Source organism: Phyllostomus discolor, chromosome 5 (genome assembly GCF_004126475.2).
Source record: "Phyllostomus discolor isolate MPI-MPIP mPhyDis1 chromosome 5, mPhyDis1.pri.v3, whole genome shotgun sequence".
Classification (NCBI taxonomy): domain Eukaryota; kingdom Metazoa; phylum Chordata; class Mammalia; order Chiroptera; family Phyllostomidae; genus Phyllostomus; species Phyllostomus discolor.
In genome coordinates, this window is record NC_040907.2 from 26,193,545 (window position 1) to 26,212,926 (window position 19,382).

General features: G+C 41.4%; 1 protein-coding gene across 1 annotated transcript in view; it reads left to right on the plus strand.

Moving 5' to 3' along the window:
* MACF1 (microtubule actin crosslinking factor 1) overlaps positions 1–19,382 on the plus strand; it is a 325,706-nt gene that overhangs the window by 140,576 nt on the left and 165,748 nt on the right. Inside the window, 1 exon segment of the mRNA XM_036027482.1 lies at positions 2,120–2,212. Coding sequence (XP_035883375.1) covers positions 2,120–2,212 — 93 coding nt within the window.

Sequence of the window (19,382 nt, forward strand, 5' to 3'; positions counted from 1 at the left end):
TTGGTTACTACAGCAGAATGAAAACATGGGCAGGCAAGAACAATGGACTCAGAGAAGGGCAGAGAGAACTCTAGAACAGTTCTCTGTAATGGTGGAGTTCAAATCATAGCTGTGCAGGTGTCCAAAGCAGAGTAAAAACAAAGGTCACCATAGTTGAGAAGGCAGGTGAATTGTGCAGATAGGGTGATATTTGGGTCATTGAAATGAGTGCTGAAATTGCCAAGAAAGATGGTAGATAGTAGATAGTAGATAGTAGATAGAAAGGCAGCTCCTCCCACCCCCACAGGGTGACTGAGATACAGAAAAGGGAAAGAATTTGCCCAGGTGTCCTAGTCATTCAGACTGCTTTAACAAAAGTATCATAGAGTGGGTGACTTATAAACAACAGAAATTTATTTCTCACAGTTCTGGCTGCTGGAAAGTCTGAGATCAAGGCAGATTCAGTGTCTGGTGAGGTCCTGGTTCAGAGATAGCTATCTTTTTTTTTTTTTTTTTTTTTAATTTTTAGAGAGAAAGGAAGAGAGGGAGAAAAAGAGGGAGAGAAGCATCAATGTGTGGTTGCCCCTTGAATGCCCCCTACTGGGGACCTGGCCTGCAATCCAGGGATGTGTCCTGACTGGGAATGGAACCCACGACCGTTTGGTTCGCAGGCCAGCACTCAGTCCACTGAGCCACACCAGCCAGGGCAGAGATGGCTGTCCTTTAGCTGTTTCCTAACATGAATGAAGGGGCAAGGGAGCTCTCTTGGGGTCTCTTATATAAGGGCACTAAGCTCATTCCTGAGAGCCTTACCCTTATAGCCTAATCACCCCCAAACGCCCCACCTCCAATACCATCAGATTGGGTATTAGGATTTAACATATGCATTTTGGAGGGACACAAGCATTCAGTCAATAGTTCTGGTCACTGTTAGTGCAAGGAAAAGTGAGGCTTCTTTCTGTTTGAGGCACCTGGGGTTCCTTAGAGACACACAAATTTCAGTTCAATTGAAGAGATAAAGGGGAGGGCAGCTCAGTACGGTTTGTCACAATTGAACAGGAGCTCCAGGAGGGTTTGACAGATGAGGCTCACAAGGGTTGAGGTGGAAGTCGGCTGATTTTCCTGGGCCACTGTTGGTTTCAGCACCGGAAGTCCTGTCCCAGGAAACCCTTCAGTTTCCAGCTCACTGGGACAGTTGGTCACCCTAACAGGGGACAGCCTAAGCATCCAACAACATTATGTTGTTGGAGTGAGATTTTAGGAGTGAAGCAGATGCTGAGGGAATCATGAGCAGGTAGGGGTGGGATATCTGTGACAAAGTGGATGGACATGGAGGGGAAATGGAGGCTGGAGTAGGCCAAAGACTAATGAGAGAGGAGAGGCAATCCGCCCAGCCTTAAGAAGAGAGAAAAGACTGGGGTGTGATAACAAAGCAACTCACAATACTGTGTGCTTGCAAGGTTGTTTTGCTGCTAGGAATGTAAAATGGTATAGTCACGCTGGAAGATAGTTTGGCAGTTTCTTATAAAGCTAAACATATACCATATGACCCAGCAATCTCACTCTTAGGAATTTACCCTAGAGAAATGAAAACATACACTCACACACACAGAAAAGCCTGTACGTGAATATAGGAGCTTTATGCATAATTGCTCCCAGAAACAACCCCAGTGTTCTTCCATAGATGAATGGTTAAACACAGTGTAGTGTGTCGGTACAGTGAAAGATTGCTCAGCAGTGGAAGGAGCAAACTATTGTTACATGCAGTGACTTGGATGTAGATATTGAGGGCATTGTGTTGAGTGAAAAAAAAGCCAGTGTCAAAAGATTGCATACTGTGTGATTCCATTTATATGACATTCTGGAAAAAGCAAAACTGGGACCAGATCAGTGGTTGCTGGGAGTTAGGGGTGGGGACAAGGTTTGACTACAAAGGGGCCACGTGAGGTCACCTTTCTTGGTAAGATGGAATTGTTCTGTTACTCTGATTGTGGTGGTAGTTATACAAATCTATACATGTGTTAAAACTCATAGAAAATAACTGTATAATTCAATTTAACTATATGTAAATGAAGAAAATAAAAATGAAATCAAAACAAGAGTCACAGAACTCTGAGACCAGCTTTTGTTTCTTTTTCAGGTGAAACTAGTGAATATTCGCAATGATGACATTACAGATGGCAACCCCAAGCTGACCCTGGGCCTGATCTGGACCATTATTTTGCACTTCCAGGTAGGGCCTGTGAAGTTTACGGTCCAAATTGCTTGGTTTGAACGTGGCCTAGGAAGAACTAGAAGTTGCGTTGCCTTCCACAGGCACACTGAGCCTTCCTTGTCTGTATGTGGCAGTGAAGAAGGGTGAGAGTGGGAGTTGGAAGTGAAGATAAGGATTGGCCTGGGGATAAAGCTGTTGCAGCCTAAATCCAGAACTTCCTAGTCATTTTCATGATGAAATGGGTGGGATTTTTCATTTCCTTTGCTTGGCCCTGTCATTGGCAGCCTGATTATTAGAAGTCTGCTCATCTGAGTCAAAACTGTCTCTTTAGGTACTCAGAGTGTGAAGGGTGGGGAAAGATGTTGGTTGTGATGCCTTAAAAGGGTGGAGTGAAGGCCTGCTTTGATGTCGACTTGTCTCTAATCTTAAAACAAGCCTGGTTAATTGTAGCACTGTCTTAGTCATCTAGGCTGCCGTAATGGAGTACCATCATAGATTGGGTGGCGTAAACAACAGATACTTATTTTTCATAGTTCTGGAAGTCAGAAATGTGAGATCAGGGTGCCATATGGTTGGGTTCTTGATGAGAGCCCTCTTCCTGGTTATGTCCTCACATGACCTTTCCCTTGGTGCATGCATGCAGAAGAAGAGATCTTACGTTTCTTCATCTTTTTGTAATGGCATTCATTCCATTATGAAGTTTCTACTCTCGTGACCTCATCTCTTGCCAAATGCCCCATCTCCAAATACACTCACGTTGCGGGTTAGGACTTCATATGAATTTTGAGGGGACACAAACATTCATTCCACTGTAAGCACCTTGTAGCGGTAGTCACACCCAAGAGCAGTGGCGCTCTGGTAGTGTTCACAGAGTCACATGGCCTTCATAAGAAGGCTAGTCCTTTTCCACTAAATACAGCCACCTCTTATTAAAAAGACTGTCTTGAATCACTTTAGCACAACTAAGCAAAGCTATTTCTTAGACTACTCTTCCATACCCAGTCACTGTACAGGGAGGAGGGTGATAGATTAGAGGGAGCAGGTGGGAAAAGAAGGTTAATAATAATAGATATCTCCAGACACTGACTGACTTCCAGGGGCTGAGACCACTGTCATGTCTTACTTGGGGAGTTAGTGCCACCTGCTGGGTAGATACAGAAGAGCAAGTATATCAAAATTCCTAAGAACCTGAAACAGTTCTCTGAGTTTAGAGATTATTTCTTGGGGGTCTAATTTGGAGCTGGTGCTGACAGTTGACAGCATGGATAGGCTTAGGAAAGTGTGAAGGTAATACATATTTTTGTGGAACCACGAAGTGGCCTCATGAATGCTTTGGATATAGGGATAACCAGGAACATAAACTTGGCAAGGTATTCCTTTGCAGGGTGGGGAGTGGAACTTTGTTGAGCTTTTCTCGAGGACTAGAGTTATCCTTTTAGAATCCTTTTGAACAGTGGAATTATTTTTGAAGAGAAACTGTATTTTTACCACAAACCTGCCCTCACTGTTAGTGCCCAGTATTAGTTTCATAGGTATGAGGTAAAAGGAATCTGTCCACTGTGTCTCTACTTACCCTGCCTACAACTAAATCTGTTTAAAAAGGAAACTCAGGAGCCAGGGAATCAAACGTGAATTGGTTAATTAAAACATTACTGGGACAGAGGAGATGGGGTGATAGAGCTGTTCTTATTCCAAAGAGTGCTGCAAGCAATAGTTTTTTCTTTAAAAATTTGTTATGAGCCCTGGCTGGCATAGCTCAGTGGATTGAGCGCGGGCTGCAAACCAGGCATCGCAGGTTCGATTCCCAGTTAGGGCACATGCCTAGGTTGCAGGCCATGGCCCCCAGCAACTGCACATTGCTCTCTCTCTCTCTCTCTCTCTCTCTCTCTCTCTCTCTCTCTCTCCCTCTCCCCCCCTCCCCCTCTTTCTCTTCTCTCTCTTCTCTCTCTCCCCTCCCTCTCTAAAAATAAATAAAATCTTTAAAAATGTTGTAGGTAACTTACTACTATTATTTAAAAAAACAAAAAATAAAAAATAAATAAAAACTTGTTATGAGCCCCGGCTGGTGTGGCTCAGTGGATTGAGAGCCAGCCTGCAAACCAAAGGGTCAGTGGTTCAATCCCTAGTCAGGGCATGTGCCTGGGTTGTGGGCTAGGTCCCCAGTAGGGGGTGTGTGAGAGGCAACCACACAAGGATGTCTTTCTCCCTCCTTACCCCTCTGTCTAAAAATAAATAAATAAAATCTTTAAAAAATTTTGTTTTGAAAAACTTCAAACATTTATAAACAAAGAGAAAATGGTGAACTGCCCTAGCTCAACAATGATTAACTCATGGCCAATATTATTTCTTCTCTATCCTGATTCACTCCTCAAACCCCAGTAGGTTAATTGAAAAGAAATCCCATACTTCATATAATTTCATCTGGAAGTATTTCAGTGTGTATCTGTGGAAGATAGATATTTTTAAGCAAACCACAATATTATAATGCCATAACAATTAATAATTTTTTAAAATAATCAAAGACCTGGTCATTGTTCAGACTTCCCCAATGATCTCATTTTTAAAAATGGTTTGTTTGAATCAGAATCCAAACAAAGTCCACATATTGCATTAAATTTCTCTCTTTGCAATTTGTTGAAGAAATCACATCTTTTTGTCCTGTAAGGTTTGTAAAGATGCTGATGGTATCTCTGGCATGTCTTCTAACAATGTCCTCTATTCCTTCATTGTATTGTCTGCAAAATGGGGGTTTCGAACTAGACCTGAGGCTCAGTCACATTCAGGTTCATTTTGGGGGTGAGGCAAGGATGGTAGTGTCTGCTGTATACTTTTATTGATGTGCATCAGGAAGCTCGTAATGTCTGTTGTCTCTCTTTTCATGATGGTGAGATTGATTAGTGGGGTCAGGTGTTTTTTCAGCCTGATTGATCCATTCTGCAGTCCCTGTTAGCTCTTCACCTAACGGTTTTAGCAGCTACTGATCATCATTGCTAGTTCCATTATTTCATTAGAAGTTGCAAAGTAGTGATACTCAAATTCTATAATTTCTTTATTATTTGTCTGGAATTCTTCTATAAAGAAGAACTTCACTTTGTCAGTTACACTGAAAGGTAGCTCCCCTGAGAGAGGTAAGATAAAAAGGTGAATACCCCCAACTTTCCCTCTGTTTACAAGTTTTCAGAATAATTCATTAGTTCCCTGAGATTCTCCAGAGGTGACCAGTGGAAGTTTTTTTTGTTGATTTTTTTCCTCCTAAGTATTACTGTGACTCATGTTTTTTTTAAAAACAGGCTTAAATGCATTTCAATCACATACAGCTATTATTCTTTCTAACATTCAAATAGCTTCATCATCGGTCAGTAAGAGCTTTTTCAAGTTGAGTCCTTGAGTCTTGGCATGACCCCCAAAGTCTTTGATCTTTTCCTTTTTTTCTTGTGAGACAGCATCCTGTCCCAGACCTGAAATTAGCAATTTCTCCAAGGAGCTCTTTTTCTTTATTGACAGTCTGAGTGCTCCTGGTGGGTCATCATTTCTGGGCTTTTTCTCTAAACAGAGATGCCAATATTATATTTTTCTCTTTAAAAAAAAGCATACATTTATACTGATATTTCTAATTCAAATTTGGAATTACCAACTTTTATTTAGTTTCTTTGACCTTATACAGGCGTGGCAATGTTAGGCTTACAATACACGAAACACAGATTAATAAAGCTATTACAATAATGGTAACATACATGTCTTTTCTCACACGAACAACCGTTAATCTATTTTTGCCCACGCCTGTATTTGTATCCTTCTTTTTCTTAGTCTGAAAATCTGGATCCTAACCACAGTAACACATCACATATTTCCTTTTTCTTACACATAGGTACACATATATCTGTAAAATCATATATTTTATGTAATATATTTGCATCAAAATAACATTATCAATATTACTAACAATATGATTGTTAAGAAGTTTATTATTTCTTTGCAGGTCTTTTTGTCCTTAGTGTAAATTTCCTAAGGATGTCCAAATAATTATATTTTAAAGTCATTTGAAATAATTTCTGTCTGTATTACTAAGCCATCAATTCAAAGAAATGACATAATTAGGTTCATTTGTTTTTATTTGCTTTCAGTTCTTAGGGATTGTTTTTTCCCCTTTCAATTTTATTTCTTATCATATAGATAAATACTAGAGACATTATATATTTACATTGTTTCAAAGGGAAGTTTTAAAAAGTGAATACAAGATGTATTCAGAGAATTCCAGTGTCCATCTTTGCTTCCTCCATCCTGTTTCTTCCCTTTCCCTATGGTTAACTTTTAAAATATATATTTTTTATTTATTTATTTTTATACAGAGGGGAAGGGAGGATAAAGAGGGAGAGAAACATCAATGTGTGGTTGCCTCACGCACCCCCTACTGGGGACCTGACCTGCAACCCAGGCATGTGCCCTGACTGGGAATCAACCAGTGACCCTTTGGTTCGCAGGCCAGCATTCAGTTCACTGAGCCACACCAGCCAAGGCAGTTAGCTAACTTTTTAAAAACACCTTTTTGGTTATCATTCTATTGTTTTATTTTAAGAAAATACGTATTTAAAAAAACTTTATTGAAGTGTATTTTATATATTATAAAATCGACCCATTTTCATTGTATATTTCAATGACTTTTACAAGTTGTGCAACAGTCACCGTAACCCAGTTTTAGAGCAGTCACCATCCCCGTGTCATCCCTCTTGCTCATTTACAGTTCTCTTTTCCCATCCCCAGACTCAAGCAACCACTAATTTATTTTCTGTTGCTTTAGATTTGTCTATTTTGGACATTTCACCTAAATGGAATCATATAATATATGATATTTTGTGTCTGGCTTCTTTCACTTACCATAATATCTTTGAGGTTTCATCCATGTTGTAGCATATATCAGAACTTCATACCTTCTTACTTCTGAGAAGTATTCTATGGATATACCATGCATTTTGTCTATTCAGCAGTTGATGGACATTTGTATTGCTATTTTCTGCTATTACAGATAATGTTGATATGAATATTTGAGTACTAGTCTTTGCGTGGATGTGTTTTCATTTCTCTTGGATGTATGCCTAGGAGTGGAATTGCTGGTTTATATGGTAGTTTTACTTATAACTTTTTAAGAAACTGCTAATCGGTTTTCCAAAGTGGCTGTATCATTTTACATTCCCACCATTTTTTAAAAGATTGTATTTATTTTTATAGAGAGTAGGCAGGAGGGAGAAAGAGAGATAGAAACACTGATGTGACAGAGAAACATTGGTTGCTTCTCATGTGCGCCCCAACCAGGAACTGGGCCTGAAACCCAGGCATGTGCCCTGACCGGGAATTGAACCAGCGATATTTTGCTTTGCAGAATGACACCCAACTGAGCCATGCTGGTCAGGGCTTCCACCGTTAATGTATGAGGGTTCCTGGTTTCCTACATCTTCACCAACAGTTGTTGTCTGTCCTTTAGATTACAGCCATCACAGTGAGTGTGAAATGATAGCTCCTTGTGGTTACAGTTTGCAGGAAAATGTATTCTTTAACTGAATTCCACAAACATTTACTGAGGGGTCAGCTATGAGCAAGGTCTTAGGTACAGTCAGTGGGAGATAAAACATTGAACTAGACACAGAGTCAATCCAGTTCAACTACATAAATCAAAGGAATGACAAGAGACGTACTCTAAACCTCAGGGAGGTTTGGGAGAGGGAATTGGAACATAACACACACTCAGTAATTAATGGATTCTATAACTTCCAGAGCCTTTGACCTAGCCCACTGTTCTTTGCCCTGTTACCAATTTCACTGGGAGGTGTAAACAGCTGTGGCTTTGTCTTCTGCATGTATATTAGCTACCTGCTTTTCTCTTTTGCTGTTGTTTCAGCATAGCAGAATACTTATTTTGTCTTCTTGTAGAGGGAAGCTCTGCTTCCAGAGTATTTTCCCAGATACAACTAATTACTAATTCCTTCCTTGGCTGTTTTTGACGTCTTGGTGTTTGCCTCTAGTATTAACTAAGTGTTTGGAAGTGTGGGAATAGTTTCCCTGTCTGCAAAGCTTTTGGATGTCTAATAAAGGATTCTATAGAGCCTCCAACCTCTTTGTCTTGCTTCAGATAGAGTGTCATATGTATCTTGCTAATTCTGTATCGTGTGGTTTTCAAGTCTTTTTTTATGGAGCATCTGTTAGTTGTTTTCACCAAGAACGTGTTATATAAAACAAAAGGGAAATGCACAGTAGAACTACCACACGTTAGGGGGTCAGTAAAATAGTCATTGTAGTTGAACTCTGTTATCGGTGCTAATGAAGTAGAACAGTGATGCAGATGCAGGTCAAGGTTGTCATAGCAAGGGAGTATTCAATTGTAGGAGAGGCTGTAGCAGATTAAAATTTTGCTACTACTGATGAGACTGGCAGTACTGATAACTTCATAAAGAGGTTTATGGTTTCCAAAATGTTTTTTTAACATATTAAAAAGATGTGTGCTAAATGGTAGGGATCCTTTTTTAAGTTTTTAGGTATGAAAATTTCAAGTACTCAGAAAAGTATAGCACACATCTTTGTGTGCATAGTCACCTTCAAAATTTAACAGATACCAATATTTTTGTTTGCTTCAGATTTTTCCTCTTTCTCTGTAAAGAAATAAAGCATTTCACATGCACTCAATTTTCTTACTCTCTCTGACCCCACGTCAGTACTGTCTTGAAGAAGTTGATGTATATCATTCCCATATATGCTTTTGTACTTCATGACAGAAGAGGTATTCATAAACAATATGTATTATTGTTTCAATGTTTGGGTTTGACACAAAGAATATCTTCTACATATCCTACTTTTTAATCTAAATTTTGTTTTTGAGGTTTATTCATGTTGAAAAGGAGGACCTGCCTTGTTCATCTTCAGTAATTTGCATGGACTGTGACGTGAGCTCCTGCAAGTGTGCAGCACCTATTACTTGCCATCGCACATGTAATTGAATGAAGAAGGCATTTATTCCTTCAGTTAACATCTGTATACAAGTGCCCTGATGCAGATAGGCAAGAGAGTGTTCCGCATAGACACCTGGACTGTCGTTGCTGGATCGTACATGTCCCTTTATTTTGCGGAATTGCTCTCAGAAGCACTGTATGACTGAGCGTTGTGCTGGGTAACACCTACTGTTGTTCATCATGCTTGTGTGCGGATCCCTGCCCTGTGATGCAGGCTTAATAACAGAAGGGATTTTGTCTCTTGTTGTTTTCTTTGACTGGTGAGGAATAGGCACTCAATAAATATTTGTTCAGTGAATGGACATTTTATGAATTTAATCTCAAGGCAGTGTGGCAGGGTAGACCAGAGAAACAGACTATGGTGTCTGTTTTCCTGTGTTCATTTGTTGATGAGCAAACAAGCACAGAGACCGACTGACTTTTTTGGGTTATACATCCAGATACTAATCCTAGAATTTCTTGTCTCTTGGTTTTGTCCAAGCCAGTTTGAAAGTACATGTTAGGATTTATGGTTCTTCTAAAAGATAAGTTCTTGAAAGTCGGAATTTGACAAAATTAATTTTCCATCTCTCAGTTGTTTATTAAATACTAGTATATATCTAGCACTCTGAAATGTAAACACTTCAGGGAGTTCAGGCCAAGTGCGATGTTTTAAAAAGAATTTTTTAATTGTATTTTTTTATATTACCATTTAGTCCCTTCACTGCCCCCATCCCAGCCCCAGCATGATCTTAGCTGGGTAGACTTGAGGTTTACATTTTTGTGTAGTTTATGGTGCCTTAGTGCTTGGCATATCCGTGAGGCACCATTCACGTTTGTGGAATGGAAGAGCGAGCTCCTTCACTGTGGAGTCTCACTATGGCTGTCTTTGTGGGAGACCTACGGAGAGTAAACAGTTAATGAGAAAATGCCAAAGGAGAAGACAGGAAGAATGGGTAGGCCCTAGAAGGCAGTAGTCCACTTGTTAGGAGCTCAGGCTAAGTGAGAAAAGACCCAGGGGAAAGCTCTGGTGATCAGAGTTAACTTAGTTAAATAATGGGAGCAGAGCTCCTGCAAAGAAAAACAGGCACCCAAACCTCAGACCTTGGAAACATATCTTTTTCCATAGAGCCTAGTCAAGAAAAAGAGTATATTAGGACCCTAGTGGTGGCGGAGTGTCTCATACCTTTTAGCTCCAGTAATAAATGGGCACAAAGGGATTTACTATAGACCAGGCACTGAGCCAAGCACTTTATAGATATTATCTCTTTCACCCTTTCCACAGCCCCAGTAAGTAGGTGACAGAATTTATATTTTTTCAGATGGGAAACTGAATCACCTAGAAGTTAACAGAACTAGGAATTTGAACCTAGGTCTACCTTACTAACATTTCTCTGCTCCTGTCCTAGACCAGTTTTTCTTTGGAGCAAAAGGAAACAAAGGCCTGATCTGCCTGACATATGCAAATGTTTAAGAAAGAAAATGCTCCCAGAAGTAAATATGCTCAGTTCTGTCAGGTTCTCAGAAAAACCCTACAGAGGAGCAGTCCTCTTAAATGCTGTCTTCCCTGGTCCTGAGTTGATCATTTTCAGGAATTTGATTTGCTTGCATTTCATGAATAAAATTCAAGCTTAGGCCTTAGGGAGGGTATGCATCTTAAAAGGTCCAGTTCTCTTCATTGAAGGAATGAAGGCTTGGTGCCTGCCAGAGAATTACATTGGAATGTCATATTTTTTGCTGATTATATGATTTCTGGCAGTCTGATAAAGTTTCAGTCTGGTGCCGATCTCCTTGTCTTATTTCTTGCCGTGGTTCGTGATGGTCATGAGACGGTGCTGCAGTTTTGTTGGTGCTAAGCCAGGGAAAGGCTTAGGGGAGAGACACCTAGTGAAGTTGTGAAGCAGTCGGGGGGCTTTGGTAGGGTCTCAGAAGTGGTTGTGGAGGGCCTGTTGATTTAGGGCTTCTTACTGCTCTCCTTTTGTGCGGGGCACTTTTCAAGTTTCCAGGAAAGATGGGTAGAGCTGTACTGATACAAGTCTTTAGGGCTCACATAGCTAGAGCCAGGCAGGCTGTTTCTCTCTGCTGTGTGGGTTGGGATCCTTTTGGTATAGACTAAAGAGCTATAAGCAAGAAGAAGCTCATAAAACCTCTTTCCTTCCACTCCCTTCAGAGTCCTTTGGGTTGTGGTGGTATCTCATCTGTCAGACACCATACTAAAAATTGGGGTGGGCAATCCCATTGACAAAACAGCATAACTTTTAAATGAACTTCTTAGACCTGTTCTTCAGACTTCCTGCCCTATTGCAATTTAAGTAAAAATCATCAAGGCCTCATTTTAGCAATTTCCTTCCTTACTTCCAAATAGCAAGTGTTATCTCTTTGTCTGAGTCCTTGGTCCAAATGAGTCAAGTTGCCAATTTAGAACGGTAGGGCATCTTTCTATTTTACTTAGCTGAGTATAGACTTCCGTCCCTGCCACGGTTAAAAGCTAGTGTGGCATGGGGTCAAAATGAAAAGTCTTACAACAGCAGTTCATGTTCTGGGTTTGCCACTTACTAGCTGTGTAGCCTTGAGCAAACTAATCAACTTTCTTAATATTCTATTTCTTTACCTGTCAAATGTAAAATAATAATAGTTTTGACCTTTTGTGGCTCTGTGAGAATTAAATAATCCATAGCTTAGCACAGGGCTTAGCACATAAAATAATGTTAGCTATTAGCAGCAGCTGCAGCAGCAACTACTGTTGTCACACGTCTCAGCAGAGATGCCGCTTCTGTTGTGTGTGGAAGTGGTGTCCATATCCTATGCCCAGAACTGGTTTCTGGGTTTTCCCAGTGAATCATTGGCCAGCAGATTTAACAGGTATTTCTCTTTCTCTATCTCTCTCAAAGAAGGGGAATAAATGCTACAAGAGGAAGGCCTGTGTTTCTTTTCTTAACTCTGAGAATCAGGCTCTAGTCTCTCTTAGGTTATAAGTTGATTAAAATAATTTTATTTCTGACCTGAAAAAAATAGAGAATATGTTTACCTTGCTTGATATTTTCTTATGGATGTGTTGGTACAACAATTGAAATCTGTTTTCTTTCAGAGTCTGGGGGCCATAATTGCAGCATCCCCGGTCCTGGTTCTTCTTGGCCCTTCCCTTTCTGGTTTGTTCCAGCAGCCCGGTTTGCTTTTCCCTCTTTCTCCTCCTTCTCCTCCTCCCCCCTCCAGGTTACCTTCTCCCTTGGCCTCTCCTCTTCCCCCTCCCTCTTCCTTTTACTCTCACAAGCTCCCCCTCCTCCTCACCCTCCCTAATTTCTCCCCTCCCTGGTTTCTAGCTCCTTTTTGCTTTCTGTTTGTGTTTCTGAGGGCAGTGCTCCAATTACCTCATATTTGGAGAGAGGAAGCTACAGCCAATCCGGTTTCTGTCTGCTTTTAGGTCAAGTGATTTCTGAACTGCAGTGAGATGCTTTGAATTTGTCTTGTTGCAGCTCTGAGCCTGTAAGATGGCTGTCTGAATCAGCAGCGGCTAGAAGAGACAGAGAGAGGCGGGGAGGGAGGGAGAGAGAACTGGAGGGATTGCCGGCATAGTGCATGTTTTAAAATGTGCATCTAATCCGATGAAGCCAAGGTCGGGATTTCTCTGGGATCCCAGGACCGGCTTAGCTGCGTTTTTGCTAAGATTAGGAGAGGAAAGCGATGGGAAATTCACTGGGCTGTGTTAAAGAGCCGAAAGATTCAGTAGCTATTCCTGAGAAGGCTCCTATATCTCCTAAGAAAAGGGTTCGGTTCAAAAGGAAGTGGAGGGGGAAGAAAACCCCTACTCCAGAGGTATCTCCTAAGGAAGAACCCTTGGAAGGAACTGGAGTCATTGAAGAGACAGAAACCCTAACCAAGTTAATAGTGAGTGTCCAAAAGGAGGAAGGAGTGGGAGGGGTAGAACATCCCCTGACAAATATTTTACTGCCTGGAGACTCGGCCCCCAACTCAGGGGTGGGAGATCAAGGGATGATTGTGCAGGTGAAGGAGAGATTCCAGGGGGAGATCCAGACTGCCCACCTTTTGCTAGAGAATGAGTCATCAGTTGCCGGAGGGGTCTGGGATTCCCTGGAAGAGGGGATGACTGTCATCGCTCACCTGCTTGATAACCCAGCGGAGAGGGATTGTGAGAAGTCAGTGAGCCAACTGGTGGAATTTCCGAGGACAGCATCCTGCAGCAGCAGGGCTGTGCTGCTGCCTTTGCAAGGAGAGACTGCAGTGGAGAAAGCAGATATTCACCCTGGATATCAGAGCAGCACTTTCCCCAGGATGGATTACCCCACCAGCACAGGAGATGAAGACCACCTTTCAGAGGGCTGGAGTGTGGAGGGAGGAGCCAAGGATATTTTAAGTGCCCCCAAGACAGGTTCCTGGATTGCAGAGCGTTCTGTCTCTTCATCACTGTTGGAGCAGTTGAGAGGCCATAGATGCACAGAGCCTGCGCACGTGGGTCGAGTGTCCCCCCAGGCTCCTAGACTGCCTACTTATCAGAGTGATTTGTCCATCAGTGGCATGACTGTGAGCATTTTGCCCTCCTCCTCTGGCTATGGCAGCAATGGGCCACGTTTACGTGGGATCCAGCCTAAAGATACGGAACCTGAAAAGAGCTCCATGTCATTCTCAGAAGAGGATGGCACTCTTTCTTTGGAGGCAAGCCACACCCCATCATGGGGTCTGGAGGAGGTAGGTATGCATGTCCAAGGGATACGCAAACAGCTGTTTGGATTCCTGGCTATCAAACTTATTAAAGTGGAGTGTGGTGAGCAGTGAGGATCTTGGGGCTTCTTCTCAAACTTACCACTGTGTCAGGGACTGGGAGTTAGTGACTGCTGGGCTTAGCAAACAGAATCTATTTCAGGTCTGCCCCTGGATGCTTAGAACCAAGTCTTGTTGTCTCTGAGGAGTCCCTGATTCTGGGTAACCATGCAGCATAATTGCTTGAGCTGACTGGTGGGGTTCTCTCTCAAGGAGCAGTGCTAGTTAGCACTTACTCTCAGGCAGGTCTGTTTATTAGCTCCCCTGCCAAAGGAAGTTTGTGAGATAGCAGAAAGGATGTGGGAGGCCTAGGCAAGTCTCTGAAATGAGTGGAGAAGGGGTGAGGAATGCCGAAGGGGTGAGGCAGCTGTCTTAGATGTAATTGCTCTTCTCCCCAGGAGAATGATGCTTTTACTAGAGCTGATGCAATCCTACTCCTGCAGGGCCAGGGCACAGCTAGTGACAACACTCATTCAATATTTGTCGAGGTGGACAGGGCCAATCCTCCTTTGGTTATTAATTCTGGCATTAGAGGAGAGGGACATAGAGTTGGAGATTAATACAGAGAGGGGTTAGGAAGTTTGAAGGCTTGAGGCTCGGAAAAGTTTTTTCTGATTAGACTTGTTTACGGCTCCCACAAGTTTTTGTCTGAGTTATATATTGAGGCATGGGTGCTGGGAATGTTTTTAGGATCAAGGAGCAAGTGAGAATTCAAGAGATCTGGACACTGAGAGGGTAGGAGGACTCAGCAAGACCCTGGGTGGCACAGTGACTGAAGTTATAATTCACCAATGACTGAGGAACTTTTGTTGGCATGCCACCCTCTTCAGCAGAAGAAAGACACACTTCAGGGTCCCACAGCGGCAAGAGGTGAACGATGAAGTAGGACATTTTCCTTGCTGAGACGTAGGGCAGCTGCCTTGATGTCTGCAAAACAGGGACATGGCCTACCTGCTGGTGCCCTGCTTATCGCCAACCGCATGAGGCTGAGGAGAGTCCCATATTTTAAGCTGATGTGTTTGCAGTGTCTTCTTTGGGGATGAATTTCCCCGTAGATAGACCCGTCTCAGTGTCCTTTGTTATTACAGAGTTTGGAGGCTCCCAACAGTTGGCAGGGGAAAGTGGTCATTGAAAAATATTCACTATATGGTTAGGCAAGAGCCTTCCTTGGGCTTTTCCATATAAACGTGTGTGTGTGTGTGTGTGTGTGTGTGTGTGTGTATGGGAGAGAGAGAGGGAGAGAGAAGGTGGAAAGGAAGGCAACAAGGTTTCTAGGGTGACGTGTATAAATATTGGAGTTCATGTCAAAGTCAGCTTTTATCTTTGTGTGGAATGGGTGTAGAGTAGTTGGGGATACAACCATCTGCTGAACTGGTTGCTCTTTTGGTACCACTAGCATTAAGTTGAGTTGTGGAAGCATCATAATATTTAAGACTCATGCTCATAAGTGAGTGTGAGATTTTTACAAAGTGTGAGTGGAAAATTTTAAAGGACTCTTAGGGGAAATCTAGATAATGGACCATAGGTGGCCATGGTACAGGATTTCCTCACTGGGAAGGGAAGGCTCTGAACCACTCCATGAGGAGTATTAAGGAAAAGTTTGGTGGCAGAAACCTTTGAACCGTATCTGTAGTTTGACAGTATTGATAACAGGATGATTCTTTTGCTGTTCAGTATGTGAATCAAATTGATACGTGGCATTTTCTGGGCAGCCAAGCTCTGCATCCCATCCCTTCTACCCTTTTAGATCAGACACAGCCAGATTACTTAGCTGTGAAACTCAGCCCAGGCTGAGAAACTAAGTGACTGTCAGCTGAGATGGCTAAGCCGTTTCTGAGGCTCTGTGTCTATCCTGTGATGTGGAGACCACAGACTGACCATCTTGTATGACACATGAGAAGTTCCTTCTCAAGATAAATGTGAAGCCCCTACAGAATGCAAGTCCTTAAGGCAAAAGGGCCTGAGAACTCCTTGGTCTCTGAAGGAACTATCTTTAGGGAGTGGCTCCCTCACCAGCAGGCTATTCACAGGGCCTGAGGACAGCCACAGTAGGAGAGACAGAGGAAGCGTGTTCTGGCTCTGCAGGCCTGTACAATGTGGACTGACTCCAGGCAAGAGCATCTTGATGAGCCTGAATTTCCTCTGCTGAGGGCAAGAGCACTGGGAGGACATAGGGGTCAGGAGCAGCTGCAGCTAGTCACACACCAAGTCCTTCCTCAAGAAGAGACAGCTAGCAGCTTCAGACTGGGTTTGGGGGTGGGGGAGGTGGTGTGTGGTGTGTGTGTGTGTGTGCGCCCGCGCGCACTTGTTTTGGTTTTAATATGTTATAGTAGTAACCCTCTTCAGAAAGTAATTCCTGTTCCAGAGTGGCACCTGTCCTTGGTATAATTCAGTCCATGTAGCCTCTCTTACTGATCAGTCCAGACCATATCAATGGGAATGGGACCAGGCCTTTGGCTGGACATAAACTTTGCAATGGGTTTTGTTTCTTTTCAGGACAGAGAGAAATAGAAACTTGCAATTCTTATGAGTGCGGGTTTAGACAATAGAAGTTAAATGGTCTACTTCCTGTTCACCTGGTATAGTTGATTCTCCCCTTGTCAAGAAACAGTTTAATGCAGAAGCAGGGTGGCAGAGACCAGCCGTGCAAAAATGGTTCTCAGCATGACAAGTAGATGAGGATTTGGAGCTGGATGGCAGCGGGTAACAGCATTGGACTTTGATGTCAGGACCGAGACCTTCTGGCCCATTCTTTCTCTCTCAGGAGGGCTCCCTACTCCCAGCTGCTATCAGTATCCACAATACCTGGCTTTTTGGGAACAAGGAAAATTATTAAAATTCCTTTTTCCTCCTATCTTGGCTCCCACTGCCAATTTCTTGCCCACACTGTTAGTGGATTGTATTGAATGAAGAATTTGGCTCTATTCCAATGTCCTTGTCATAAACCCTTACAGTCCCTGCAATCTCGGGTGATAGATCTAATATTGGGGGGCTAGTGATGCTGTGAAAGAAATCAGTTGGTATATGATTTTTCTGGGCTCAGCCTTTTCAGTATACAAATACCCCTTTCCCATTTCTCCTCTTTAATTATAGGGAGAGTTGCTTTACTAATACTAGCTTTGTATTGCAAGAAAAAAAAATCAGAATTAACTAGATGACACTATTGTAGGAATATAGTAGTTAAAATTGCAGTTAGAGTCTTGCTTAAGAAAGATTTTTCTTTTTCAAAAATACTTTGACTTAATTAAAAATATTACTAAGTAATCATCATTATTATTTAGGTATAACAGTGGTGGTATGATTATGTTAAAAAGAGTCCTTATCTTTTAGAGATACACACTGAAGTGTTTCTGGAAGAAATGATGTTCTGTGGAATTTGCTTCATAGTAATAGGGAAGGACTGAAGTGGGTGGAGTATACATGAAACAAGATAAGTTATGAGTTGATAATGGTTGAAACTGGGTGATGGGTACATAGGAATTCAATATACCATTCTGTCTCTTTTTGTATCTATTTGAAAATGTCCATTTCAAAAAGAAGGTTAAGAAAAATAATGGTAAAGTTATTATATGATGCATATACTGAAAAAGAATGAATATCCAGAATATAGACAGTGTGATACTAGGAGTAATAGTGAAGAGTGTCGAACCAGATTGGCTAAGTTTGACTTTCTGCCCTACTGCTCCCTAGCACTATATACCTCGGGGCAAGTTATTAACTTCTCTATGACATAACTTTCTTGTTTATAAATTGAGTATAAGAATAGTATATACTTTATAGCAGGGGTGTCTAACTCATTTTCACCGGGGGCCACATCAGCCTCACGGTTGCCTTCAAAGGACCAAAAGTAATTTTAGCTCCTTAACAGTTAAGGAGTAGTTACATTTATACAGTCCTAAAATTATTTTGGCCCTTTGAAGGCAACCGTGAGGCTGATGTGGCCCCCGGTGAAAATGAGTTAGAGACCCCTGCTTTATAGGGTTACTTTCAAAGTTACATGAATCAATACAAGTAAAACACAATAAATGTTATTAATAGTAAAGGTAAATGCCCTAGTTAGAAAATTAGGGAAAGCCCAGGAATAAACAATGCACAAAAAAGGAAACCTAAGTGCCTCATACACTTGTTTTTCTCACTAGTAATCAAAGATATAACAATCAAAATGAGATACATTTTACACTCATCGTATTGGACAAAAATAATCTGAAAATATACCAAGTGTAAGTGAGAATGTAGAGTGATAGAAAACCTCTTCATATCTTTTGGGAGAGAGTATAAAATGGTATTGTTACTTGGAGAGTAGTTTGACACTATTTGGTTGAATTGGGAAATACCCATATTCTGTGATGTAGGATTTCCATTCTAGTTATATTTCCTAGAGAGACCGCCAAGATTCTTCATGGAATTCTGATCCCTGACCTTTATCTAAGTCTGATGTTGGTAAAACACAGTTGTCATTAGATCCCTCTACCGAGGCGTTCGTAACAAATAACTGCATGGTACCCTCATCTGCTTCTTGACTGAAAGTTTTCAAAGTCCCATGCCTTCTCTGCTGTGGGATGAGGTCAGCTAGAAAATTCAGGACCTGAGAATCAAGTACCTATTTGTTCATTTCATCTAGTCTTATTCCCTGGGACTTACGTAGACTTCTACAATGTTCTAACTCCTCAGCCTGGAATTCCAATCCTCCCCACCCCACATCATCTATCTAATGTTACCTATGTTAGTGCCCAGTTTGAACTTCCTTTTTAACAGGTCAAACCCATAATCATCTACTATCTCTGTTCCAATTAGTTCAACTTCCAATCTTTCCATCCACTTTCTACCTGGAATTTTTTCCTCTTTCTCTTTGTCTATTCTATAATATCCTTCAAGTATGAGTTTTAAATCATACTTCTTTAAGAAATATTTTTTATCACTAACAGCCCATACTAGTTTTCATTCTGCTGAGATCTTCTTTTGGATATCATTATATATATATTGCTATTGATCTTTTGAGACTTTAAATTATGTGTAATTCTTTCATGTGATCTACCACATATGACTAAATACAAGTGAGATTCCCCCACCCGTGGTCCCTAGAAATTAGCCTTTAGAAAAAGGATTCTCTTTGCATTTGACTTCATAAAGTCTTTATTGTTACTGAGCTCTCAGTGAAATTATAATCATTTCATGAGAAAGGATAAATAAATTTGGGTCACCATCTGCTACTCAATTTATATCAATTTTTGTAGAGATCAACTAACATAATTAGTTAAACAAAAAAGACCAAAAATCTAAGAAAGTTTTAGTTACTGTTTTTGAGAATTTAACCTCCTATTTTGATGTGTTGAATATAATTGTATATAAGTAGTAATCACATTACAAACTTTTAAAAAATCACATCACTTATAAAACACACACAGATAGCAAGTGGTCACATTATGGAAATCATA